The sequence below is a fragment of the Myotis myotis genome, unplaced genomic scaffold (assembly GCF_014108235.1).
Source record: "Myotis myotis isolate mMyoMyo1 unplaced genomic scaffold, mMyoMyo1.p scaffold_m19_p_3, whole genome shotgun sequence".
Classification (NCBI taxonomy): Eukaryota; Metazoa; Chordata; class Mammalia; order Chiroptera; family Vespertilionidae; genus Myotis; species Myotis myotis.
This window is the reverse complement of record NW_023416335.1, coordinates 152058380-152085828: the sequence shown is the minus strand read 5'-3', so window position 1 is coordinate 152085828 and position 27449 is coordinate 152058380. Positions and strand designations below refer to the sequence as shown.

The 27449-nt window shown below is 44.4% G+C and overlaps 1 protein-coding gene across 3 annotated transcripts in view; it reads left to right on the top strand.

The window, feature by feature from the left end:
• The first annotated feature begins 594 nt into the window (after nucleotides 1–594).
• Nucleotides 595–27449, top strand: part of SRGAP1 (SLIT-ROBO Rho GTPase activating protein 1) — a 277626-nt gene continuing 250771 nt past the window's right edge. Inside the window, exon 1 of one of the 3 annotated variants that reach the window (XM_036299100.1) lies at nucleotides 595–1476. In XM_036299100.1, the coding sequence (XP_036154993.1) occupies nucleotides 1410–1476 (67 nt within the window). In that variant the 5' untranslated portion in view covers nucleotides 595–1409. The remainder of the gene's footprint in view (nucleotides 1477–27449) is intronic. The other 2 variants (XM_036299101.1, XM_036299103.1) reach the window with 2 other exon arrangements.

Below are 27449 nucleotides of genomic sequence, written 5' to 3'. Positions count from 1 at the left end.
TCCCGCCTTTACCACCGTCCTAGCTCCCCGAGCTACTGCGAGGATGGGAGAATATTGTGTTGAGATGGGGTATTTTCTCCGCTTCGATTGAGGAGCTTCGCCTTCGTTTCATTTTTTAAAGCCACGTCGTTCACAATTCAGTCTCGTTTTCTTACTGGGGTCCAACATCTGGGAGTCACATCCTTTCTGTCATGGGGACATCCAACTCTGGATTTCCGCCATGGGGTCTGAAAAGAGCCCCCTCCAGGTCTCCCACCCTCGGCCAAAGAAGAGTCCCAGGTTGGGAAGAGGTTTCCCAGCGTCTGGGACAGCGATCCCGGCCGCGCCAACCAAGCGCAGGGAGGCGCGAGGCCGGGGCGGGGCTGCGCTTGGCCACGGGAGGCATCCATCTTCCCAGACCGACCCGGCCTTGCCCCGACCCGGCGGGGCGGGGACGGAGGTTGGCAGGGGCCACCGCGCCGTCCCCTCCCACGAGCCGGCCCCATCTCTCCGGTCGCCGCCCGCAGCTCACTCGCCGGGAGCCGAGAGCCGGGAGCCGCGGGCCGCGGGCGCGCCGGCAACTTCGCGGCCACTGGGGGCGCGGCTCCGCCCGGCGCGAGTGCGAGTGTGGCCGGCGGCCTCCGGGGGGCAGCAGCGGAACGGGAGACGGGGAGACAGCGGCAGCGTCGGCGCCCGGTGGCTAAGAAGGCAGAGGCCCCTCGTGGAGCCGGCTCTGGAGACCTGAACTCCGGCGGGACTGCGCCCAGGACGCGTTGGAGCGGCGCCCAGCCGCCCTCCCGTCTTCCGCGGACCGCCTGTAGGATTGCGATCCTCTGCCCCGGTGGCGGCGGCAGCCTTCGCCGACGGAAGCGCGGCGGGCGCGGCAGCAGCATCCCCACCCGGCGGGACCCTGAGCGCGGAGCCGGCGGCTGGAGCAGGAAGGGAGGTTGGCTGCGCCCGCGGTGCGCACGTTCTCCGGCGCCCGCCCTCCCCCGCGGGCCCTGCCCCGAGCGCCCGGTGCGGTTTCTAACAATGGTGCGGAGCGCCGCCGCGCACCCCGCGTCCGCCCAGCGGTCGTAGAGGAAGTGGCCGGGCTCCGGGTGGGGTGGGCAGGGAGACGCCCCCCGCCACTCGCTCGCTGGAGTTCGTCTGCGCGCCTGGGCTCTCCGGCCCCCAGCCCCGGGCACCCTCCGGATCACCGACGGCTGCTCGACCCGGGAGCATGGTGCCGGCGCCCGGGTTAATCTAGTGCTCGGCTCGCTCCCTTTTTCCGCCTCTCCCGCCTCTCCTTTACCGCCTGCCGGTGCTGTGCTGCCTCTGGGGTCCCTGCGTGTGGGAGCTCAACTCTCCGCCTCTCCAAGGGGACTGGTTTGTGACCACCTAACCTAACCGAACTTGCCCATTGAAAGCAAACCCACAACAGCTGGATAATGTCCACTCCGAGCAGATTCAAAAAGGACAAAGAGATCATAGCCGAGTATGAAAGTCAAGTCAAAGGTAAGGATGGGAGCGGCCGCCTCGCTCCTTTTGTGTGCTTTCTTGTCATTGTGCTCTCGGGGAGTTGCATTTCTAACTTGGGGTCTGCGTCGAAGGGAGGTTGCGAGGGACACTTCGAGCGCCTGGCCGAGCCACCGGGGGCTTCGTCGTACAAGACAATTCCAGTCCCAATCCGAGTCCCGTCAAACCCCCGGGAGCTGGGAACCCGGTGGTTTTCCCTGGCTGCCAGCGCGCACCTCCTAAAGGGCTTTAACTTAACCACCGCCTTCAACTGGGCAACTTACATGGGCGGCAGGCAGCACCAGCGGTTCCTGCCTAGTTCTCCCCGTCATCAGGATCCCTATTATTCTTTTAAAATGATGCCATTGTCACACCACAATTTTTTTTTTTATAGGAGTCATTTTCTTGAAGTCAGGACACCAAGTGGTCTAGAGCTTCATTGGGTGCAGGCAATTTTGACACTGACACTGTTCACGCTTCATGTATTAGGGCGAGGCCCCCTTTATAAAACAACTCCCCGGAAGCCTGGCAGTTCAGCCAAGCAAGGACTCACTAGGAGATCCGACTCCTCCTTTCCAGAGGGCCAGAATCCTCACTGCCATCTTTCACCCTCACACGGGAATAGGAATATTGCTTTATCATTTGCTGGAAGCCACTTGCATGTGAAATGAAGATTTGAATATTTCAGCAGTTGTCACTTACATTGTCAACTAATGAAGGAACCTACTTAAGGTTGACTGAACATTTTTACGTGCTTTTGTGGTTTGAGAGAGAGAGATTTTCTCTCTAGAACAAGTATTTTGTGTTGCCATTGAAGTGTTTCATAAACATAGTAAACATAGATGTTTATTGCCCCCCCCCCCCCCCCGCCTCTTTTGTGGTCTCTCAGAGTAGCTTTCTCTATTGAGACAATGGATGGAGTGTGGAGGTACCTACTGCTCTTTGGAATATTCAATGCAAAGTTCATTAAAATTGCTCTGTAGACACCTGTGTTTGTACAGCTACTGTCTTAGGAAAGGCGTTCCTGTACTTGCCTTGGGTGTTCTTTTGTGTGGTCAAGTTGTGAAAATGCCTGGCATCCTGGGAAAGGACCTATCACCTGAGTGTGGGTCTGGACCAGCTCAGCCTGACGCCAGGCGCACGGTGTACCAGCCCAGGGGCTCGGGTTTCCTTTCTGCTGACCCCTGCAATGGAGTTGAGCTAAACATGGCTCGGGAAGATTTTTATCCGCTTGTAATTCAGATAATTTATACTTATAGGACCTGGTTCCATTGATCTGGACTTTTATTAGCAGAGAAGTAATTATTTCTTTAGAGACAGGAAAACTTGGTAGTGAGCACATCCTTTCTTTTCTTTTTTAAAAAATATATTTTTTATTGATTTCAGAGAGGAAGGAAGAGGGAGAGAGAGATAGAAACATCAATGATGAGAGAGAATCATTGATTGGCTGCCTCCTGCACGAGCCCGCAACCCTGGCATGTGCCCCTGACCAGAATTGAACCTGGGCCCTTCCGTCCGCAGGCCCACGCTCTACCCACTGAGCCATTTCTTTTCTTAATGAGTCCAGCACAGCGTAAGCCCTTTCATTCTAGGGTAGAATGCCTGTTCATAATCACTATTCCTCTGTGCAGTGTTCCACATGGCTCTTTGTGGCAGGTCCTCCATGGGTGGCAGTCTGGCTTTCCCGCTGCATGTATTTCCTAGTATTGGCTTAGTTATTTCTGCTCTAAGGCCATTTGTCCATGATCAAGTTCTTATCTGAAAAATATTCTCATGATTTTCTTTCAGAGTATGAATTCTATAGTTATATGGTTACTTCTGTGCTTGAGAGTATAGACCCTCTACATTAATTAAAAGCAATCAAATGGGAGGTGTTGCAATGTTTAAAATGTGTGTATGAACATGGTGGAGATTATTTTTGGAACAAATTCTATCCCACAAAAAGTAATCTGTCCTCTATTCCCTTCAACCCTAACTGATACACACCCTGGAGTCCTCAGGCTGCTTTATGACTCTTTACTGCACTTGACCTGCCCTCTCATGAGGACCTGTGAGCAGACTTGAATTACCTCTCCTGCAACACTTGCATGTCTTCTAAGCCAGATCATTATATCCATATGCAAATATGGGAGTAGGGGAATACTGTGACGTCAGACCATGCACACATTTAATGGCACAAATTCAACTGTACTTGTATGCAAAATCAAGAAGAGAGTGGGAGAGAAATGATGGTTAAATAGTGCATGAGGTCCCCTGTTCTACAGTGAGAGTAGGTTCTTTAGTAAGGATAGCATGAGAGTCAGGACTCCGATTTCCTGTTTAATTTCCTGAGTCCTTTCAGGCTCAGTGTCTTACCCTACCAGAGTGCTAATCCGGTGTTTAAAGATACAGTATGTGTTTTTCGAACAGCCAGCTCTTTTAATTCTAGCCAGTTATTTCATCTGATGAAAAACAAAAGAAATGTGGCCTATGTATTGCTGAAGGAAAACTTGGCTGTGTTGGAGACGATGTAGGTCTGTTCCCAATGAATAAAGCCACAGATATTGGTCTCCCTGGGTGAATTCAGTATATGAGTGATTTCAAAAGTCTTTTTTTATTATGTGTGTTTTTTCTTATACGCTCTCATTTCCCTAAAACAGTTGCATTTATTTCAGAATTTCTGATATAATGTTTTGATCTAAAGGAATGACTCCAGATGTGGGATTTTGCCACTGTGGCTGTCTGCACATGTTTTGGGAACAGATTTTATGGAGCTCTTGTCAACTGTGAAAAGAACTATCCTAGGTGATAATGTATAATTTTATGTGTAAGATTATAAATGAATCTAGTTAGACGTATCATATTGGGCAAGTCATTTAGCTTCTGTCTTCTCTATAAGATAAGGAGTTTGGACACTCTCATCCTAAGGGTCCTTGAGTCTAATCAAAGATGTCATGTCAATTCATATTAATCACCTAGTAAAATTTTCATGCCATTTTGCATTTTCTCTCAGCTGCCATGTGTTGGGGAGAATTATCTTTGCTTTCACTTTTTTTCATAATGAATTCACAAACACTGTGTATTGAGTACTCAGGGAATTAAAATGTAATGCAATAGAGAATACATAAACATAATAAAACCATGTTCAGAAAAGTATAGCAGAATTTTAAGAGGAGAAGTGGGAATCATACAAGTAGTTAAAGAATAGAATAGCCATGGCTGGTGTGTTCAGTGGTTAGAGTGTCAGCCTGGGCACTGGAGAGTTGTGGGTTCGATTCCCAGTCAAGGGCAGGTACTCGGGTTAAAGATCCTATCCCTGCTCCTGGTCAGGGCATGTGTGGGAGGCAACCAGTCAATTGTCTCTCTCACATCGATGTTTCTCTCTCTTCTCTCTCTCTTTCTCCCCCTCCCTTCTCTCTCTAAAAGAAAATTCAATGGAAAAAAAATCCTCATTCCTCCATTGAGGATTAAAAAATTAAATATATATATACATATACATATACATCCTATATAATAAAAGGCTAGTATGCAAATTGCCCGAATGGCCGAAGGACTGGTTGCCATGACACACACTGATAATCAGGGGGCAGATGCTCAATGCAGGACCTGCCCCCTTGTGGTCAATATGCTCCCACAGAGGGAGTGCCATTGGTGAGCGCAGCAGTAGTGGCAGGATCCTCTCCTGCCTCTGCGGCAGCAGTCGGACATTCTCCAAGGGCTCCTGGACTGCAAGAGGGTGCAGACCAGGCTGAGGGACCCCCCCGCCCCAGTACACAAATTTCGTGCACCGGGCCTCTAGTGTATATATACACTGAGTGGCCAGGTTAGTATGACTGGCCATATTATTATGACCACCCCATCAGTACTTCATTGACACTTCCAAAAATACTGAATATTGAAAACGTCCTAAGCAAATAATCTCAAGGTTTTATTATTATTATTATTTGCATAACTAATTCACTCAGTTATGTGTATATACATATGTGTCTATGTAGAGGAAGAAAAAGACTGACCATTTTATGCATGTTGGTCAGCTTCCCAAAGATTTAGAATCCAGAGAAATTAATGTCTTGTTTGTATAGGCCCTTAAAAAGCATGACTGGAAAAGTGTATGAAACGCAAACCATTTGTCTATGCTACTTGTTAGCATCTCTGGCAAAAAGCTTAGCAGTGGAAGAGAGTGTTAACAATTGGCTCACCGGAGATTTGGGGACCATCTGTGGGTGTTAGTGATCTATGTAATTTTTGAATTCTGCAACCAAAATAGTGTGGAGAACATATAAAAAAATACCGGTTCGTAGATGGGAACCCAAAGAAACAAAAACTATTTCGAGAGGTGGGATGCATGGATGGGCAGTTGTGTTTGCTTTTAATAATGCTAGTTGTTAGTTGCTAAGACTTGACAGCTATTATTTGCAGTGTTTTCCTAGGAATAATCTCATACTCATCTACGTGCCACATGTACAGGAAATGCCAAGACAATCTGTTGTTCTTCGACTACTCTGTTGCCTGGATTACAAACAGCCCGTTTTGGTAGCAGATGGAACATGAGCAAATGCCAGTTCAATTTAAAATGACCCCATGTCATGCAATAGATTTTAACAGTGAAAGTAAAAGTGCCATTAGCATTTATACGGAATCTATGTGTACATCTAATGTTCTTGCATCTATGTGGAATAGAAAACAGCAACAATTTAAATGACAAATTAAAACTTTATAGCTGGGGGGGGACTTTGAACATTTCCTGTCCTACTCTCATTTAAATTGTTGCTGTTTTCTATTCCACATTATTAATGTGTAATTCTGAGGCATAATTACCAAGTTACACAGTTAACTACTAGGGACGAACCCAGCTCACCTGTTTTCCAGTAGCAGGGGTTTTCTTTCAGATTCCTCACAAAGTAGAGCAGAGGTAGATAGAACACTTACCTATTCAGACTTTATATTCGTTGAAGGAATCATAGCTGGACCGAAGAGAGAATAGCAACTCTGGTCTGTGAGCAGAAGTTAATGAAATTGATGAACTGTAACTACATTGTTTTTTCAACCAAGATCCTTTGAAGAAACCGCAGTGCCCAAGCAGCAGTTTCACATGCTGGCCTTCAGATCAAGACAGACAGTGGTGAATACGTACAGATCAGGGGTGGGCAAACTTTTTGACTCGAGGGCCACAATGGGTTCTTAAACTGGACCGGAGGGCCGGAACAAAAGCATGGAGGGAGTGTTTGTGTGAACTAATACATGTTAACACTGCTGCTGGTGAAGGAGCGGAGGGGAGAGCAAGAGAACCCTCCGCTCTTTCGGCTCCGTGGGCCGGATAGAACAGCCTAACGGGCCGGATCCGGCCCGCGGGCCGTAGTTTGCCCACGGCTGGTACAGATCCAACTTGCTTGGTATTTTGATCAAGCTGATTGCAGCCATTGCAATAAGCCCTCTTATGTTGCCCAGAAAACCTGATTAGTTAGATAGAGTTCAGAAAATATTAAGGAACCGGTGCATGAAAATTCGTGCACTGGAGGGGGCGTCCCTCAGCCCGGCCTGCCCCCTCTCACAGTCCAGGAGCCCTCAGGGGCGGGGGGCGACGTCCCATCACACCTCTCCTGCTGCCACTGCCGGCAGCGCAAGCCTTGGCCGGCCCTAGTTACCTGCACCTCGGGTGGCCCTGGATGGCTGGGGGGCTAAGAGGACTGGGGGACTCTGGAGGCAGGCGTGCGGCAAGGCCAGGCCTGCCGCCCAGGTGGGACTGAGGGGACTGAGTGCCACCATCTTGTGGCTGTGGGTGTCGTCATCTTTGAGGACGGAGCAGTCCATTAGCATATTCCCTCCTTATTGGCTGTGGGCGCCACCATCTTTGCGATGGTGTGAGGGTCAATTAGCATATTCCCTCTGTATTAGATAGGATAGTTTTGGAGAAATTTTTGAGCAAAAGCGTGTCCTGAAACTCAGTGAGGGTTGGGAGTAAACCTCAGCTCTGACCATTGAGATGGTTGTGCTCACTCCTGTGCTATGTGCTGTGTGGTCCAGCTTAGGAGCCACACACTCTCAACTCCGGTTCCGATTTGAGAGTTTACTTTGTGGATTGACCAGACAGACCCTTGTTTCATTCATGCTACCCATTTTCACTTTAATTCAGACATCTAAGAATTAGAATAAAGACGTGGGAGTATGTCTGATCACTCCATCTATTTTTGTTTTAGTAGTTTGAAGGCAGACATTGAGATTAGAGACAGTTACTTGAAGAGATTTTTTTGGTTCTTTGAAGGTGTTTTTATTTGTTGGTCCTAGTTTCTTATTTATTGAATATCCAGTTGATATCTCGAGATGAGAAAGAGTGGAACATAGTGTTTAAGAGCAGAAATGTTGGTGTGAGCCATGCAGCCCTGCCACTAATTAGATGTGTGACCTCTAAGAGTCAATTTCTTCATTTGTAAAATGGGGTTAGTAATAATACTTGCCCTTTTGTCTTTATGAGGCTTCAGGGAGGTGATTTGTGGAAAGCATTTACAACAGGCTTTGCACATAATAAACAGTCAATAAAAATTAGTAGGTCTCTGTTTAATTTTGGTTTTCTTTACATCTCTGCTTTTGTTACATTCCGACTCCCAGCTCCTTATAAGGTGGATTTTATATTGTGTCTTTATTTCATTTTTTTTTATCTTAGTATAAGTAACAGAGCCTAAAAGCACATTCCTAAGCCGCCATGTGTTTGCTTCTAACTTTTGTTTTAAACGCTATCTTTGTTCAGCAGTGCTATATGGAAAATTGAAGCCCAGTCAATGGATTTTACTTACCCATAGTGAAAAGAATTCTCATGACATCAGATAAAGTCACTGACTTCATTTCATGGTCTTGAGAAAAAGATTTTCTTTGAAAATCAATATAGAAATGAAATTTTCACTTATAACTGCTTATTTGCTTCTGCTTCATTAGAAAGCACTTTGGCCAGGCTGGTGTGGCTCAGTGGTTGAGTGTCAGCACATCAACCAGGAGGTCACGGCTCGATTCCCAGTCAGGGCACATGCCCAGGTTGCAGGCTTGATCCTCAGTAGGGGGGCTGCAGGAGGCAGCCGGTCAATGATTCTCTGTTATCATTGTTCCTGTCTCTCTCTCTTTCTTCCTCTCTGAAATCAATGAAAACATATTTTTTAAAAAGGATTTTTTCAGCTTTATTGAGATATAATTGACATATAACCGATAGCACTTTGATATTAAAAGTTATCTATATACCCTGGCTGGGTAGCTCAATTGGTGATTGCAGGTTTAATCCCCAGTCAGGGCACATGCAAGAATTAATCAATGAATGCATAAATAAGTGGAACAACAAATCAATATTTCTCTCTCTTTCTCTCTTTCTCCCTCCTCACCCCCTGGTCCTTCCCACCCTTCCTCCCTCTCTCAAAAAATCAATCAACCAAGAACAATTTGAAAAATTACCTATGTATCTCCTGGTACAGGGCTTTATTAAACACTAGTGACCCAGTGCACAGATTTGTGCACACTGAAATGAAATTAATTAGAAGGTGGCCAGCGGGGTGGGACTGGGCGAGATGGGCTGGACACACCCTGGAGCCAACCTCCCGCCAGTCCTTCCCTGGCCAGCGCACCTGGGGTGGCACTGTAGCCCGAAGGGCATCTGTGGAGTGAGCGGGGTCCCTCCGGCAGGTGGAATCGTGTGGCCCCGTGAGGAATCAGGCTCCCTCCTCTCTGGTTCTGGGCTGCATCACCCGAGAACCACTGCTGCCAAATCACTGCAGCTCAGCAGCTCCTGTGTTGAGTGTCTGCCCCCTGGTGGTCAGTGTGCATCATACCTACCGGTTGGATGGTTGGATGGTCACTTAGCCTTTTATATACATAGACTAGAGGCCCAGTGCACAAAAATTTGTGCACTCGGCGGGGAGGGGAGGTACCTCAGCCCGGCCTGTGCCTTCTCGCAGCCTGGGACCCCTCGGGAGATAACGACCTGCTGGCTTAGGCCTGCTCCCGGGTGGCAGAGGGCAGGCCCAATCCCTAGGTGCAGCCCCTGGTCGGGCTCATAGCAGGACCGATTGGGGAGTTGGGGCGCCGTCCCCCGTCATGCACAGAGCAGGGCGGATTGGGAGGTTGCGATGCCACCCTCAGTCACGCTCAGGGTAGGGCCGATTGGGGAGTTGGGGCACCGCCCCCTGTCACACTCAAGGCAGGGTCGATGGGGAGGTTGCGGCGCCACCCCCTGTCACGCATAGAGCAGGGCCAATCAGGGGGTTGGGGCTCCGTACCCTGTCAAGCACAGAGCAGGGTCAATCAGGGGGTTGGGGAGCTCCCCCCGTCACTCACAGAGTAGGGCCGATAGGGGAGTTGGGGCACCGCCCCCGTCACACACAGAGCAGGGCGGATCAGGGGGTTGGGGCGCCGCCACTCTCACACTCAGGGCAGGGCCGATGGGGAGGTTATGGCTCTCCCCTGTCAGACACAGAGCAGGGCCCCTGAGGGGGGAGGGGTTGGGGCGCCACACCCTGTCACACACAGAGCAGGGTGTTGGGGCGCCGCACGCTTTCACACACAGAGCCGCAGGGTGATCAGGGGGTTGGGGAGCTCCTCCCTATCAGGCACAGAGCAGGGCTGATTAGGGGGTTGGGGCGCCTTCCCCTGTCACGAACAGAGCAGGGCGGATAGGGAGGTTGTGGCCCCGCCCCCTGTAACACACAGAGCCGCAGGGCGATCAGGGGGTTGGGGAGATCCCCCCATCAGGCACAGAGCAGGGCCGATCAGGGGGCTGGGGCGCCACCCCCTGTCACACACAGAGCAGGGCCCGTTGGGGGGCGGGGGGTTGGGGCGCTGCACCCTGTCATACACAGAGCAGGGCCGATCAGGGGGTTGGGGAGCTCCCCCCTATCAGGCACAGAGCAGGGCTGATCAGGGGGTTGTGGCCCCGACCCCTGTCACACACAGAGCTGCAGGGCGATCAGGGGGTTTGGGCGCTGCCCCCTGTCATGCTGATCCCGGTGCCAGGAGGCCTCGCGGCTCTGCTGATCCTGGTGCTGGGAGGCATATTACCCTTTTACTATATAGGATAGAGGCCTGGTGCATGGGTGGGGGCCGGCTGGTTTGCCCTGAAGGTTGTCCTGGATCAGGGTGGGGGTCCCCACTGGGGTGCCTGGCCAGCCTGGGTGAGGGGCTGAGGGCTGTTTTCAGGCTGGCGGGTGACTGAAGCTCCCAACTGCTCCTTTTTTTTTTTTTTTTTTAAATTCTGGGCCAGCTTTAGCTCTGACTCCAGCTCTGAGGCCTCTGCTGCTGAAAGCAGGTATCTGGTTTGTTTGTGTTCTATAATCGAAACACTGTATCAGCTCCAGCTCTGAGATCCCGGCTGGCTGAAAGCAGGTTTCTGGGGTTTTGTTTAGCTTCTATATTTGTAACTATGTTTCAAACTGCAAGCTGAGAGGCCGGCAAGGCAGGCGGCGGGGAACGTTGGTTTCCTCCGTCACTGAAGCAAGCAAGCCTCATGTTAGTTTCAAGCTGCCTGGCTGCCGGCAGCCATCTTGGCTGGCAGTTATTTTGCATATCGCCCTGATTAGCCAATGGGAAGGGTAGCGGACGTATGCTAATTACCATGTTTCTCTTTTATTAGAAAGGATTATTGAATGAATAGAATAATAGTTTTGGATTAGTATTTATTTATAAGGTTAACCAATAAAAATTTGGAGCTGTAAAACAAATTAAAAGTTTAATTGAGGTCTTAAAGGATTCAAATCCAAGAGGCACATTCAGGTAGCAACTCAAAATGCTCTCTGGAGAGAACAAGGAAAGGCAGGGTTTATAAAGGCAAAACCCAGGAAATGAAATTCTTTAATGCAAGTGAAGGATTGCTGACTAGGTTAACAGGGATTGGTTAGTTCCAGTATGCAAACTAGGGAGGCGAAAACTACAAAAAGCAAGTAAAGCCATAGCTGGTTTGGCTCAATAGATAGTGTTGGCCCATGGACTGAAGGGTCCTGGGTTCAATTCTGGTCAAGGGCACGTACCCCGGTTGCAGACTCTGATCCCTGGCTCGGGTCAGGGTGTGTGTCGGAGGCAACCAAGTGACTCTCTCACATTGATGTTTCTCTCTCTCCACCTCCCCTCTCCCTTCCAATCTCTCTAAAAATCAATGGAAAAATATCCTTGGGCAAGGATTAACACACACAAAAAAAGGAAGTACAATCCATATATGTTTAGGTAGCAATTGTTCCAAGATGTTTATGGTTGGGCCCTGAGCTGAGTTTAGCAACAGTTTTAACAACTTAATAGCAGCTCTGAGAACTGAGGCACAAGATGTGCACAGGCCCCGCTTCCCTAGTAGGCTCCTGACTCTATATTACGTGACTCCCTTAGCAGTGCTTCTTCCATTTTTTTTTTTTACTATCAATAGTATAAATTAATATGGTGGACATTCAGAATTATCTAGTGTGTTCAATGAAGTATCGCCACAAAATTAAACTGAATTCAAATTGTGTCTAACTTCTTTAGAAAGTCACAAAGCTGGAAGCAATCTAAATGTCAGACAGTGGGGAATGGTTAACGAAATTCCACCGGGGAATGGTTGACTAACTTGTGTACAGGGATAATTACACAGTCATTAACAATGATTTTTGAAGAATGGGGAAGTATCTCACAATAATTATTTTTTTTAAAAAAGAGACTATGGTTATGACAAGCTAAATGGACACAGAGTGATGCCATGTGCATGCCTGCCATATCCGGTGGTGGGATTTCAGCATGAGGAGGAAACCTAGTCAGCCCTCCGTCTAATTTGTCATTTGACAAATAAAAGAAAAATGCCATTTTCCCCAACTCACATGTTCCATGAAGCCAAAAGTTTACAATAATCGTAACAGCATCCGGCAGTCACTGATTGCTAATGGTGTGCAGGTCACTGTTGTGGCTGCATTGTGTGGCTGGACTGGGCTTTATATGTACACACCAAGCTGTAATGCATAGCAGAAGGCAGGAGGAATTTCCTGTGAGTTCTCTGCTTAGCATAGGTTGTACTTCCTGTATTTTTGGACCATGCTATACCCGCCCCTTGAGGTTTCCTGGTTTAATGCAGGAATCTCACTTTGAGCTTCACCCTCCCTCAGGATGGGGTGGGGCAAGGTAAATCCAAGGAAAACTTAGTCTTGGATTGAACCTCTTTTTTTTTTTTTTAATATATTTTATTGATTTTTTTATAGAGAGGAAGGGAGAGAGACAGAGAGTTAGAAACATCGATGAGAGAGAAACATTGATCAGCTGCCTCCTGCACATCCCTACTGGGGATGTGCCCGCAGCCCAGGTACATGCCCTTGACCGGAATCGAACCCGGGACCCTTCAGTCTGCAGGCTGACGCTCTATCCTCTGAGCCAAACCGGTTTCGGCGGATTGAACCTCTTGATAATTGATTTGTCCACAGGACCATGTCAAGCTTCTTGTTTACTTACAACTCAGTGATACACTTTGGTTTTTCTCTGCTTTGAGTTCAGCCAACAGTGTGTGTGTGTGTGTGTGTGTGTGTGTGTGTGTGTGTGTGTGTGTGTGTTAATATTTTGCTTTTGTCATTTAAGTTTTTAATTCATCTGAAGTTTGTTTCTCATATTGTGAACCAGGGGGATTTATTTTTCATATGGACGACCACATTTTTTTAGTTCCATTTGTTAACTAGTCCCTTCTTTTAAGAAGTGATCTTCTAGCTACTTGTGTCCTGACGAAATTTCATATATGCATGAGTTTATCTCTGGACACTCTATTGTGTTTCATTGGTTAAGCTATAGATTCTTACACCAATATTACATTATCTTAATTACTATTGCTTTATATTAAATCTTTATATCTGGTAGGCCAAATCTTCTTTCTTTATTCTCTTTCCGAAGTTTCTTTGTGATCTTGGTTTTTTCTTTTCCAAGTATATTTTAGAATCAGGTTTTCCTTCCATGGAAAACTTATTGGCATTTTGATTGAGACTGCATGAAATTATAAGTCAGTTAGAAGAGAATTGGCATCTATATGATAATCTTCCTACCCATGAATACGAATATTTCTGTTCATTAATTTTTAAAATATTTTACTGTAAAGTTTTATATTCCTTATGTTTTTTTAGATATGTTATAATTAATTTTTATTGCTAATGATAATGAGATCTTTTTTTAAGTTGTTTTTTAATTGTTTCTGGTGTACAGAAATACCATTTATTCTCCATATTGGTCTTATGTCCAACCACTTTGCTTGTCTATTATTATTTCTAATAGTTAAACAAACTTTTTTCTAAAACTTCTTTGCAAATAAAGACAATCATTTCCTCCTTTCAAACATTTTGCCTTTATTTATTTTGACTTTTTGACTTTTTAAATTTTTGCCATAGGTAGAATTTTGAGTACAAAGTTAAAAAAAGTGGTGACATTGGCTTTTTTTTTTTTTCTTCTTCTTTTACTTCTGGATATAAAGGGAATGCTTTTAGACTCTTCCCTTAAAGGCTAATGCTTGTTTTTGGTTTATTATAGATACTTTTTATTAGGTTAAGTAAAATCTCTTGCACTTCACAGAATTTTTTCTTTTTTAGCCTGTTAATATGATGAGTAATAGATATAGTTTTCCTAATATTAAACTATCTTTGCACTCCAGAATTAAACCTTTCATCATTGTATTATCTATCTATCTATATAATAGAGGAATATGCAAATAAGCCAGGATGCTATAACGTCATGACCAGACAGCAGGGACCTGAGGCTGCATGACGCCTAGCTGGGGCGAGGGATCTCAGGCTGCGCCCCCTGCCCCGGCACCAGGCCAGGAGACCTCAGGCCGCACCCCCCCTCACCCCCCGCCCCACAGGGCTTGACAGGGGACCTCAGGCCAAGCCCCTCGCCCAGCGGGGCTTGATGGGGAACCTCAGGCCGCGCCCCTGCCCGGTGGGGCTTGACAGGGGACCTCAAGCCATGCCCCCTGCCCCAGTGCCGGGCCAGAAGACCTCAGGCTGTGCCCCCCGCCCGGCGGGGCTTGACGAGGGACCTGAGGCTGTGCCCCCTGCCTGGATGGTCTTGATGGGGGTGGGGCTGGTCAGAGCTGGGTCTCCTGTGTTTTCGAAGTGCCAGGAGCCGGTCCATCCTTGCTGTTTCAAGGAACCTGGCATATATGGCATACTGTTCTTAATATGTTTGCTCACCTTCTTGCACTATGTGTTTTAACCAAGGTCACCTCTCTGAGAAAGGTTGTTTCCCCAGGTAGGGATTTTCCCCTGAAGTTAGGGAGGGAATAAAACCCCTTAACTAAGTGCCAGGCGGGTAATTAATCACTTTAACTATGAACAATCATGCTTAAGCTACATAATCTTTACTCCCTGGAATGGAGATAAGAAACGCCCTAACCTTTGGAATAGAGATTGATAGGATTGGAATCAACTGGTATAAATACAGATGTAACAAGACAACAGGAGACAGAACCTAGACACAGAACCTACACAGAACCTAGAGAAAGAAGAACTTCGCTGGAGAGAACATGGCAAAAGATCCTGGACAGAAACTGGCCACACAACCTAGAGACAGAACCTAGCGAGAGAACATGGCAAAAGATCCTGGACAGAACCTGGCTACAGAACCTGGCTGGAAAACCTACAGAACCTGGCAATAGAACCAGGCAAGAGAACCCAACCATGCTGATCAACTGAACGCTACCTCTGTGTCATTCCTTCTTCGCCGACTCCGTCCACACCTTTGGGGACCCCTGGACCTGCTGGGGATGGATCCTAGCATCGAAGCGCGTTCAGGTGGTGGGCAGGGTCTTGACTCTAGGTCCCGCGGCATGCCCCAGACTCTGACGGGAGGAAAATTTTCATATACATTTTACTAATTTTCTTTTATCTCTGACACTTCTATTATAGAGAAAGGGCAAATAACAATCCTATATAATAAAGAGGTAATATGCAAATTAATCCTCATGCCCTCACAAGATGGCTATCTATGACCTGGCCAGCAGAGGGGTTAGTGAGGGACAACCAAACAACTGAACAAGCAGGCTGCGTGGAAGCAGGCTGCGTGGGGCAACCAGGCTGGCGGGGGGCGGGGGGGGGGGTTGCAGTTGGGGGCAACCAGGCCAGCAGAGGGAGGCAGTTGGGGGCGACCAGGCTGGCAGGGATGGGTGCAGTTGGGGGTGACTAGGCCTGCAGGGGGGCAGTTAGGGGCGACCAGGCCAGCAGAGAGGCAGTTGGGGGTGACCAGGCTGGCAGGGGGGCAGTTAGGGCAGCCAGGCCAGCAGGGGTGCAGTTAGGGGCGATCATGCTGGCACGTAGAGGCAGTGAGGGGTGATCAGGCCAGCAGGGGGGACAGGGAGGGGCAACCAGGCAGGCAGGCAGGCAGGCAGATGAGTGATTAGGAGCCAGCGGTCCAGGATTGTGTGAGGGATGTCCAACTGCCGGCTTAGGCCCGATCCTAAAGGGGTCCCAAGGGGTCCCCTTGGGGTCCTGGATTGGAGAGGGGCAGGCTGGGCTGAGGGGACCACCCTCCGTGCACAAATTTTGTGCCCTGGGCCTCTACTATTAAAATATTTCCTCTAATTACTTTCCTTTTAATGTGCATGAATTTCAGGCACCAGGCCACTAGTATATTTATAAACAATGGATTCAGTTTGGCAATATTTAGTTTAGTGTTCTTTTGTTTTTTGTTTTGTCTGTAAATTCTTGAATGAAATAGGTCTAAGGTTTTTCTTACTGATAATGTGTTCAGGTACATATCTAAGTTATATATGAATGTGTTGGAGAGTATTGTTTCTCTTTCTATTTTGTAGAAGAGTTTGAAATTTTGAAATATTCTTTTTCTATTTGAGTCTAGTTATTTTCTTTCTGTAAAGAACTTTTTAACTGCTAATCAGAAGTTAGTTATTTTCTTTATTAGTTATAGGATTACTGTTTCTACTTCTTCTTCTTTGAAAAGTTATATTTTCCAGAAATTTATTTGTATGTATTCAAGTATAGACATAATATTGATAGTATTCTCTTATTTTTTTTTAAAGTGGCTGATCTGTATTGAATTTAGAATACTTATTTCTGCCTTCTCTTGATGAATCTTAAAGGTGTTTGTCTGTTTTTCTTGGTTTTTCGTTTTCTTTTGTTTTCTGCTCTTATCTTTACTACCACTTCCTAATCTTCTTTGGTTTATTGTTGTTTATTTTCTTAATTTGGATACATAGTACATTTATTTTTATGCTTTTTTTACTACTATAGGCATGGTTTCTTTTTTGATCCATGAGGTATATATGAGTATGCCTTTACATTTTTAGTTTATCTTTAAAAATATATAATTACAATATGATTTTAGAGTAATACCTTTTGAAATTAGTTGGAGACTGTTTGCTCTTTTACTGTTTTCTGGAGAAGTTCATGTAAGATTGGAATCATCTGACTTGACTCAAGTGTTTAGCAGAACTCATCTGTAAAGTCATGTAGGTCTAGAACTTTCATCAAGAAAAGAATTATTGCTTGCAAATTTACAGGTTTTCCGATAAACTGATTTAAAACTGTTTATAGTATTCTTATATCTTTTTAATCTTTGCAGCATCTGCAGTTATGCCTCTTCTCTGTTAATAACAATTATTTGTGTGTGTGTGACTTCTCCCTTCTCCTTGATTGACCTTGCCAGATGTATGTTTATTAGTCTTTTCAATGAACTAGTTTTTGCTTCGTTGGTTTACTGTAATTTATATTTGTTTTCTGTTTCATTAGTTTATCCTCCCTATTGTTCCCTTCCTTAAACATTTTTTTAGCATTATTTTTTTATTTTTTTATTTTTTTAAAATATATTTTATTGATTTTTCACAGAGAGGAAGGGAGAGAGATAGAGAGAGTTAGAAACATCGATGAGAGAGAAACATCCATCAGCCGCCTCCTGCACATCCCCCACCGGGGATGTGCCCGCAACCCAGGTACATGCCCTTGACCGGAATCGAACCCGGGACCTCTCAGTCCGCAGGCTGACGCTCTATCCTCTGAGCCAAACCGGTTTCGGCGTATTTTTTACAAAAATATTTTTATTGATTACAGAGAGGAAGAGAAAGAGAGAGATAGAAACATTAATGATGAAAGAGATGCCCTGGCTGGTTTGGGTCAGTGGATAGAGCACTGGCCTTTGGATTGAAGGGTCCCGGATTCGATTCTGGTCAAGGGCATGTACCTTGGTTGCGGGCACATCCCCAGTAGGGGGTGTGCAGGAAGCAGCTGATCAGTGTTTCTAACTCTCCCTCTCCCTTTCTCTCTGTAAAAAATCAATTAAATATATTTTTAAAAAAATGATGAGAGAGAATCACTGATCACCTGCCTCCTACATGCCCCCCAAGGGTATCGAGTTGGCAACCTGGGGAATGTGCCCTGACCTGGAATCAAACTGTGACCTCCTGATTCATAGGTCAACACTCAACCATTGAGCCATACTGGCCCGCTGCATTCTACAAGTTTTTATGTGTAGTGTTTTTATCTTTCAGTTCTGTGTACTTTCTAGTTTACATTATGATTTTTTCTGTAACTCATGAGTTTTTGAAAAGTGTGCTTTTCAAAAGTGTGCTCTAGGTCTACAGAGCTGTTTCATTTATCCTTTGTTACTGACTTAGTAACATTGTCATCATAAAATACGGTCTGAGTTTTTGAAAGTTTTCTCTTGACAGCGTTTTCTTGGGCCATGCATGCTGTTGAAATAAATGGTCAGCCTTCACCGTTCCCAACTATCCCCATCTCCCTTTCTTCTTTACATCTCTCCATAGCACTTTTTCCCATTTGATCTCTTTTATACTGACTTTAGGGGCTTTTTAAATTCCTTATGTGAAAGCTGGTGATATGATTAAAATCATATTTAAAAAAAATTTTATCCAATATTTTAGTTTTAACCAGAAGGGTCATGCAGGCATACCTACCTAAATTTACTGTACTGTAGGAAGTAGAAGTCTGATATTCAGTGGTGTGGTATGTGTGTTTTTAACCCATCAATATATCACATTTAAAAAAATTGAGATATAATTGACATATAACATTGTTAGTTTCAGGCATATAACATAATGATTCAATATTTGTAAGTATTGTGAAGTGATCCCCACAATAAGCCTAGTTAACATCTGTCACCACACATAGCTATAACTTTGTTTTCTTGTGGTGAGGACTTTTAAGATCTACTCTCTTTAGCAACTTTCATATAGTTATTTTTAATTTATCCAATATCGAGTTCTGTATTAGCAAGAGAACCCTGTAAGTTGAAGTTACTAGGGGAAGAATATATATAGTTCAAGTTACTTTGGGAAGAATAAGTGTTTTTTTTTATAAAGATAGTGACAGGGATCTGGTCCTTGCCATCCAGAAATGAGGCTTATAACCCAAGCTGTGTACACTGAGGAGGATACACAAACAAGAGAGCAAGTAATGCTACACTAACACTTTTTACGTTCTGTATATATAGGTGTGTGTGTGTGTGTGTGTGTGTGTGTGTCTGCACATGGGAAAATACAGGATATGGACTTTAGGGATGGAAATGTGTAATGAGGACCAGAGAAAACCTTTCATCAATGTGAGAACATCCAAACGTGTAGAGAATTTTTATGAGTTTTTTGAGCCAGGGAGCAAGATCTCAAGTGGCCCAGAGAACAGCAGTTTTGCAGCTTCTTTTATGCATTTTAAATTAAGGAGAGACTGTAAGGAAGAAAGCAAGGCAGGGAGCAGGTTTCAGGATAGTTACTAGGTGTCCCGGTTGATAATGCGGATTTTTTTCAATGGATAGAGTTACACATAGGTTGATATATATATGATTTGATATGTATGCTATTTTGTTGTATTGCTTTTTCAGATTACCACTTGTTCCGATCGATGGCACACGCACTTTCTGAGCAGCACTTCAAAACATATGAAAAAGTGAAAAATTGGGTCTCTGAATGGTCTGCCTCAAAACAAGAAAAGTTCTGTTGGGACGGTATCCACAAATTACCTGAAAGATGGGGGAAATGTGTAGCCAGCGATGGACATTACTTTGAATAAAGCACTTTTGATGTTTCTCTTGAAATTATCGTGTTTTCTTTGATTACAAAATCCACATTATTACGGTTAATAATGCGGATCAACTATTAACTGGTTAATAATGCAGATTAATTATTACCGGTTAATGCAGATTAACTATTAACTGGTTAATAATGTGGATTAATTATATTATCATTAATAATGCGGATTGACTGTTAACCAGTTAATAATGCAGATTAACTATTAACCGGTTAATAATGCAGATTATTTCCGGTTAATAATGTGGATTAACTATTAACTGGTTAATAATACAGATTGACTATTAACTGGTTAATAACACAGATTTTGTGATCCAAAGAAAACACGATAATTTCAAGAGAAACATCAAAAGTGCTTTATTCAAAGTAATGTCCATTGCTGGTTACACATTTTCCCCATCTTTCAGGTAATTTGTGGATACCATCCCAATAGAACTTTTCTTGTTTTGAGGCAAACTATTCAGAGACCCAATTTTCCACTTCTTCGTACGTTTTGAAGTGCTGCTCAGAAAGTGCATGTGCCATTGATTGGAACAAGTAGTCATCTGAAGGAGCAAGGACTGGTGAATATAGTGGGTGGGTTAATACTTCCCAGGCAAGATCTTTTAACGTGTCTTTAACTGGTTTAGAACTGTGTGTGATGGTGCGTTATCATGAAGCAAAATTACTTTGCCGTGTTTCCTGGCCCACACCTTCCTGATCCCACCAAACGCAGAGCATTGTCTTCTTTCCAAAGCGATTTGGCCTTGCAGTCGATGTTGATGGTTGACCTGGATCAACCCATGATTTGTGCATTTGGGATTCTCAAAATAAATCCACTTTTCAACACCAGTCACAATTTGATGCAAAAAAGACTTTCTTTCATGCCGTTGAAGCAACATTTTACTGATGGCTTTTCGGTTTTCCGTTTGTTTTCATTCAGTTGATGTGGCACCCATTTTCCTTCCTTTAAAATCTTTCCCATTGCTTGTAAACGATCAGAAATTGTTTGCTGAGCAACGTTTAGTCTTTCTGCAAGTTGTTTTTGAGTTTGACACACATCTTCATCCAATAATGCTTGTAATTGTTGGTCTTCAAAATTTTTCAGTTGACCTGGACGTTCTTAGTCTTCACATCAAAATCATCACTTTTAAAGCGTTTAAACCAGCGTTCACAAGTATCTTGAGATGGAGCATGTTCACCATAAGCTTCCCGAAGTATACGATAACTTTTAGCAGCACTTTTCTTCAAAATAAAGTAAAGAATTAAAACTTCCCGCAAATGCTCTTTTTTTGGCACGAAATTCTACATTTTTAAGTGTAAAAATATCTATGATGTTAACACCTTCAGCAAATTTGACATATGAAGTTTTGAAGCTTGTTGTCAATACAACAAAATAGCATACATATCAAATTGCATATATATCAACATATGTGTAACTCCATCGATTGAAAAAAATCTGCATTATTAACTGGTAACAAGATTATGTGCTTTTTGAGGGTTAATATCAAGGGTATTACTTCTTGTATTTCAAAGGTTAAACTAGATGCCTAAGAACAATGTCCAGGGCTGGCTTAAAGCCTTTCACAACCCTCCATGACCTGCCTGGTTAGGAATTTATGATTAGAGGTTACGTTCCCTTTTTTTTCCATCCACACTGATACGGGCAGAGCATGAAAATCTGCACACCTCTCTGATTAACCTGAGATTCTGTTGGGACATCTGGGGCCTTGCTAAACATCCAGAGTCTGATCTTTCATTGTTGCAGGTTGCAGGTGACAACTCTCTTTTTCTTGTGGCGATGCTTCTACCCTTTACCCCTTGGGGCTCTGCCACAGAGCTGCCTGCAGAGACTTATAGTCAGGGCTCCGCTCCCTGGAAGACACGGCCGCCTCCAGCCGCCCTGGCATCGCAGCAGAATAGCTGACCTGGCACCACAAAGCACTTATAAAGGTGCTAGCAGTTCTCCAAGTGTGTGATGTCCCAGTTTCTGGGCTGTCCTTTCTAACTCCCTCCTCCTCTGGTCTGTGGGAGACCTCTGGACTTTTGCCCTTTGCTTTTATTATTCCGAAGGTGCGGCTTACAAAAACAGCTGCCTCCCTCCCTCCGACCTCCAGCAGGGAAGAGAGAACAATAGGTGTCTGCTTATCTTAAGTCAGACAATTTTCACCTCTGAGGAAGTTCAAATTTTAGACGGGCTGTGAAGTGAGCATGTGCAAAAAATGGAATTAAGCCGCCAGACACTATTTCCCTGGGAGAGGGAGCAGGTGTTGTAATGTACCCCGCGAATCACAGAAGGACGCCTCAAGAAGTCAAATTAAAGAGTCATATTTATTGCAATCCGGGACTATGAGGGGACATTTCCCAAATCTCATAGTGATAAGATGGTGGCAAAACCAGACTTATATAGGCAAAGATCACAAAGGTATTGATTACATCTCAAGGTTTGGAATGAGGAACCTGGTTTGCAAAAAAGCAGTTTACAGAAGCAGAATTAAGCATGTTAATTATAGTTTTGGGTCTCACTTGACAGAAACACCTTATCTAGAGCCCTTGGGTAACCTGGGTTAAATTTAGGCATGTTATCTAAATTACAGTTTTGGGTCTAGAGCCCTTGGGTCTGGAGACCACTGAGTTGCCAGGAACTCATTATCTAGAGCCATCGAGGTAATTTAGAGTAAACTGGAACGCATTATCTGTGGCCACTAAAACAACTTAGGATAATTATGCTGTCCTGTTTCCCAGGTACAGAAGAATGTGCTTTCTAAAACCAGTAAGATAACAATCAATGGGATAGTTTCAATCAAATGGGATGATTTATACAATTCAGAAAATCAAAGTAACTTTTCTGTTGTTAAACAAAGCAAATAAGTACCATACTTCACGGGAAGAAGTCAGTCTGCCCTCTTGCTTTGCGTTTGTAATGGCTATGTAGCATCTTCTGACATACAAGTTCTCCTGTGAGGATCAGTGAGGATTTTTTTCTTGGGTTCATATTGATTGTCCACATGGAGTACAGTTCAGTCAAATTATAATCCATAAGCACCATGAAAGAGTCAGAACTGTGAGCCAGAGGTGCGGTCATTGGTGGGGAGAGGAGGGCGCTGGTCCCCGGGCTTGGGGGGGCGGGGGAGTGGCAAAGGGCCCCACAGAGGGTCTGGCTGACCCCTTCGTTCAATTGATTTCCCCTTATTTCTTCACTGTGCCCAGTCTTTTGTTTCTTTGTTTTTTAATATATTTTTATTGATTTCAGAGAGGAAGGGAGAGGAGAGAGAGAAACATCAGTAATGAGAGAGAATCATTGATTGGCTGCCTCCTGCACGCCTTCTACTGGGGATTGAGGCCACAACCTGGGCACGTTCCCTTGATTGGAATCAAACCTGGGACCCTTCAGTCTGCAGGCCGATGCTCTATCACTAATCCAAACCGGCTAGGGCACTGTGCCCAATTTTCATCTTTCTTTTCATCATTATAGTGAACCCATTCCTTGCTACTAACAAGGCAAAGAAAACTGCTACATTTTGAGAATTTAGCAAAGAGAATTGTTAGCTTTTGCATTCCTTAAAAAATAATTTTCTGCTGAAACCGGTTTGGCTCAGTGGATAGAGCGTCGGCCTGCGGACTGAGGGGTCCCAGGTTCGATTCCCGTCAGGGGCATGTGCCTGGGTTGCGGGCACATCCCCAGTAGGAGATGTGCAGGAGGCAGCTGATCGATGTTCCTCTCTCATCGATGTTTCTAACTCTCTATCTCTCTCCCTTCCTCTCTGTAAAAATCAATAAAATATATTAAAAAAAAAAATAATTTTCTGAGTACGCTATCTCCCTCATCCGTGGTCTGGCTTTCTGTGGTTTCCTTGTGGCCAATCGTGGTGTGAAAATAGAACACAGAAAATAACAGAAGTAAAATAATTCATAAAATTTAAGTCATGTGCCTTTCTGAGTAGGTGATGAAATTTTGCAATGTCCTGCTCCTCAAATCCAGAATGCGAATCACTCCTTTGTCCAGCACATCCACACTGTATATGCTCCCCACCCCATAATTACTTAGCGGCCATCAACTCTCATAGTGCTTGTGTATAAGGAATTCTTATTTTACTTAATTATGACCCCAAGAGCATGAGTATTGATGCTGGCAATTCAGATATGCCAAAGGGAAGCCGTAAAGTGCTTCCTTTAAGTGAAAAGGTAGGTATGGACAGGACATATGATAGTAACTATAGGGTTTGGAACTATTGGAGGTTTCAGGCATCCACTGTGGGCCTTGGAACATGTCCCCTGAGTATGAAAGGAGTGCTGCTGTTCTTACAAAAAAAGAAAGAGTTAATGAATGCTTTTTCAAAGGGCTGCTCCATTTTAATTGAACTTCCATTACAATTGTATTGAAAATGTTTATGGGAATTCTCACATGTTTCACCAAAAGTCCATGTTTGAAAGATTTCCAGATACCTAATCTACAAATAAATATCTCCTGTTTGAAGCTGGGAACTCTACTGCCTACAGTTTGGTTAGCATTGTTGTCTTTTCTGTCACGCATCTCATTTCCTCCAGCGGTCCTGGAATTGCATTGTGAAATAATTTAATGAAATAACTTAATTAGACTGTTGGGGTCTGAATCCCGGTCCAGCCAGTCTGGAGCTATTTAACTGTGGATGAATGGCTAACTCTCATCTTGCCTTACTCTCCTTGCCTGTGAAATGGAGATAATAATAGTACTGACCTTCAGACCATTGTTGAGGCAACTGGTGTATTGAACCAAAAAAACTGCCTGGCACACAGTAATTGCTCAAAAAAAAAAAAAAAAGTTAGTGTGTGAACTCCGACTCTGGAAGCAATAATAATAAGCTTTAGGTTACAGAAGACTTAGTAGCCAAAAGGAGCCTATGGGGACATGGGAGCTAAATGTAATATGGGGTCCTGGCCAGAACCCAGGAACAGGAAAAGGATAGGTAAAAATGAAGGAAATCCAGACAAAGTATGGGCTTTAGTTCATTTTAAAATATACCAAGTAAGCCGAACCGGTTTGGCTCAGTGGATAGAGCGTCGGCCTGCGGACTCAAGGGTCCCAGGTTCGATTCCGGTCAAGGGCATGTACGTTGGTTGCGGGCACATCCCCAGTAGGGGGTGTGCAGGAGGCAGCTGATCGATCTCTCTCATCGATGTTTCTGACTTTCTATCCCTCTCCCTTCTTCTCTGTAAAAAATCAATAAAATATATTAAAAAAAAATATATACCAAGTAAGAGTAGGAAAATAAAACATTTTCTGTTTTAAAAAATCTCACTCATATAACTTTTATGGTTATAAAAAACTTGCTGCTAAAGTACAGAATTGGTAAGGCAAAAATAGAAATTTTTGCCTCGGCTGGGTGTCTCTGTTGGTTGGAGCATTGTCCTGTACACCAAGAAGATTTCGGGTTTGATCCCTGGTCAGGGTGAATACGGGAGGCAACTGAATGATATTTCTCTCTCTCTCTCTCTCTCTCTCTCTCTCTCTCTCTCTCTTTCCCTCTTTCTCTGTCCCTTCCTTGTTCTTTAAAATCAATAAACATATCCTCGGGTGAGGATTAAATAAAAGGGGAAGTTCTCAAATGGATTGGAGTATATTCTTCCAATGGCATCATTTCTATTTGCATTTGTAATCCTATATAATAAAAGGCTAATATGTAAATCTACCGAATGGCTGGAACAACCGGTCGCTATGATGCACACTGACCACCAGGGGGCAGACGCTCAATGCAGGAGCTGCCCCCTGGTAGTCAGTGCACTTCCATAGGGGGAGCGTCACTCAGCCAGAAGCCAGGCTCACAGCTGGCAAGTGCAGCGGTGGTGGTGGGAGCCTCTCCTGCCTTTGTGGCAGTGCTAAGGATGTCCGACTGCTGGCTGTCAGTTGGATATCCCCTCGAGGGCTCCCGGACTGCAAGCGAGCACAGGTCGGGCTGAGGGATGCCCACCCCCCCTTGAGTGCACAGATTTCATGCACCGGCCTCTAGTATTTGTATATTTACATACTGAACAAATGTGACCATTTGCAGAATAGTTACTATAGACTTTCTCTTTTAAAATATGTTTTTATTTACTTTAGAGAGAGAGGAAGGGAGAGGGAGAGAGATAGAAACATAGATGAGAGAGGAACTTAGAAGAGAAACCTAGATCAACTGCCTCCTGCATGCCCCTTACTGGGGATCGAGCCTGCAACCCAGGCATGTGCCCTGACTGGGAATTGAACCATCAACCTCTTGGTACACAGAATAATGTCAACTAATTGAGCCACCCAGGCTGGGCTAGACTTTTTTTTTTTGCTCAACTATATATCACCTATACCAGGCTACATAGAACTGGTTCATAGACGAGTGTTGTTCAGTAAGCTATTTATTACCAGGAGATAAGGTGAATCATGGTACTGCTTCCTTTATCCAGAAAGGTTTGCTACGAAAGAATGTCAGCTAAGCTAAACAGTGCTTCCTGATGTGATGATTTAGGTTCTGGCACAAGCTCTTTATCTGATTGGGGATCTGCCACAAACAGTTCACTGATCTTCGTCTGAGTAGTATATGGAGATCAGCCTTATCCCTTTCCTAGCTATTACCGTTCCTTGTTCTTTGTTGCTTTAGGGACAAAATTGTCCTTGAAATTTACCATGGGCCACCTGTGTACTTTAGTCTTCATCAGTTTCTATGATGGGGCCTCATGTAGGAAGGCAACATGTGTAGAGGCTAATATTTTATTTTATTTTATTTATTTATTTATTTATTCATTCATTTTTTGAGGCTAATATTTTAGATAAATCCAATTCAAAGTGTGCTTTCTATTGGAGCCTCAATTTTCTAATTTGAAAATGAGTATGATGAATGCACCTATTTTATAAGATTGTTGTGAGCATATAATGAGATTAGACCTGTAAAGAGCCTAGCACCGCTCTTGGCAAATAGAACTCAATGAAAAGTGAGCTGCCATTATTATTGTTATTATTACTATTATTACTTACTACTACTTGAAGCTATTGTCTTAACTAGTGACAAGTTTTGTTCTTAAAAAATTTAAAACTCATCTTCAGAGAGATTTGAAATTGCTTAACACACTTTAAATCTTACAAAGCAAACACTAAAAATATGAATTTTAATGGTTCTTTATAAAAGCACTGGGAGACATCTAGCCAACCAACAGAAACTATACTGAGTCCAATCTTAAAAGAATTGTGTTGCTTGGCTTCCTATGACAGTTAGCCTCAAAGAGACACTTGGATACAATTCCTTGCATCATTATTGTTAGAGAGCCTTGAGGGCTAATGAATTCTAGTTTTTATGTGTATGATTGCAGCTATAGATGTAGATTGCTCACCATTAACCTGCACTAGTTGCTAGTTAAGAATTGCCAAAAAGAAATCATCTGCCAAACAACTGAAGATATTTTAGTTATTTCAGCCACTGTCAAAGGCATCATCCTGGCATGTGCTTCCAGAGAGGATATATCTGCAGGGTATATATACACTGAGTGGCCAGATTATTATGACCACTTGATGTTTGTAGGCAAATTAGCTATAATTTCCCACTGAAGTTGCTAGAGGGCCAGATCATTATAAATGTCTGAGTAGCACAAAATACCTAAGTATCGTTACTGATCAAGTTCATCCTATCATGTTGATGGCATATCCCAATGGAGATGGCTTCTTCCAACAAGACAGTGCGCCATGCCACGGTGCTCGTGGCAGGAGTGCTTTCAAGAACATGAGGGAGACTTTACCTTGCTTAGGTGGCCCCCACAATCACCAGATCTCAATCCAATTGAGCATTTGTGGGACGAAGTTAAAAGAGCCACCAGGCAGCTGGTTCCACAACCATCAAATCTCACAGAACTGGACAGTGCTATTCATCAGGCATGGTTTCAGATTCCTCACATCACCTTTCAGCATCTTGTGGAGTCAGTGCCAAGAAGAATCGCCACAGTATTGAAGGCAAAAGGTGGCCCAACGAAGTACTGATGGGGTGGTCATAATAATCTGGCCACTCAGTGT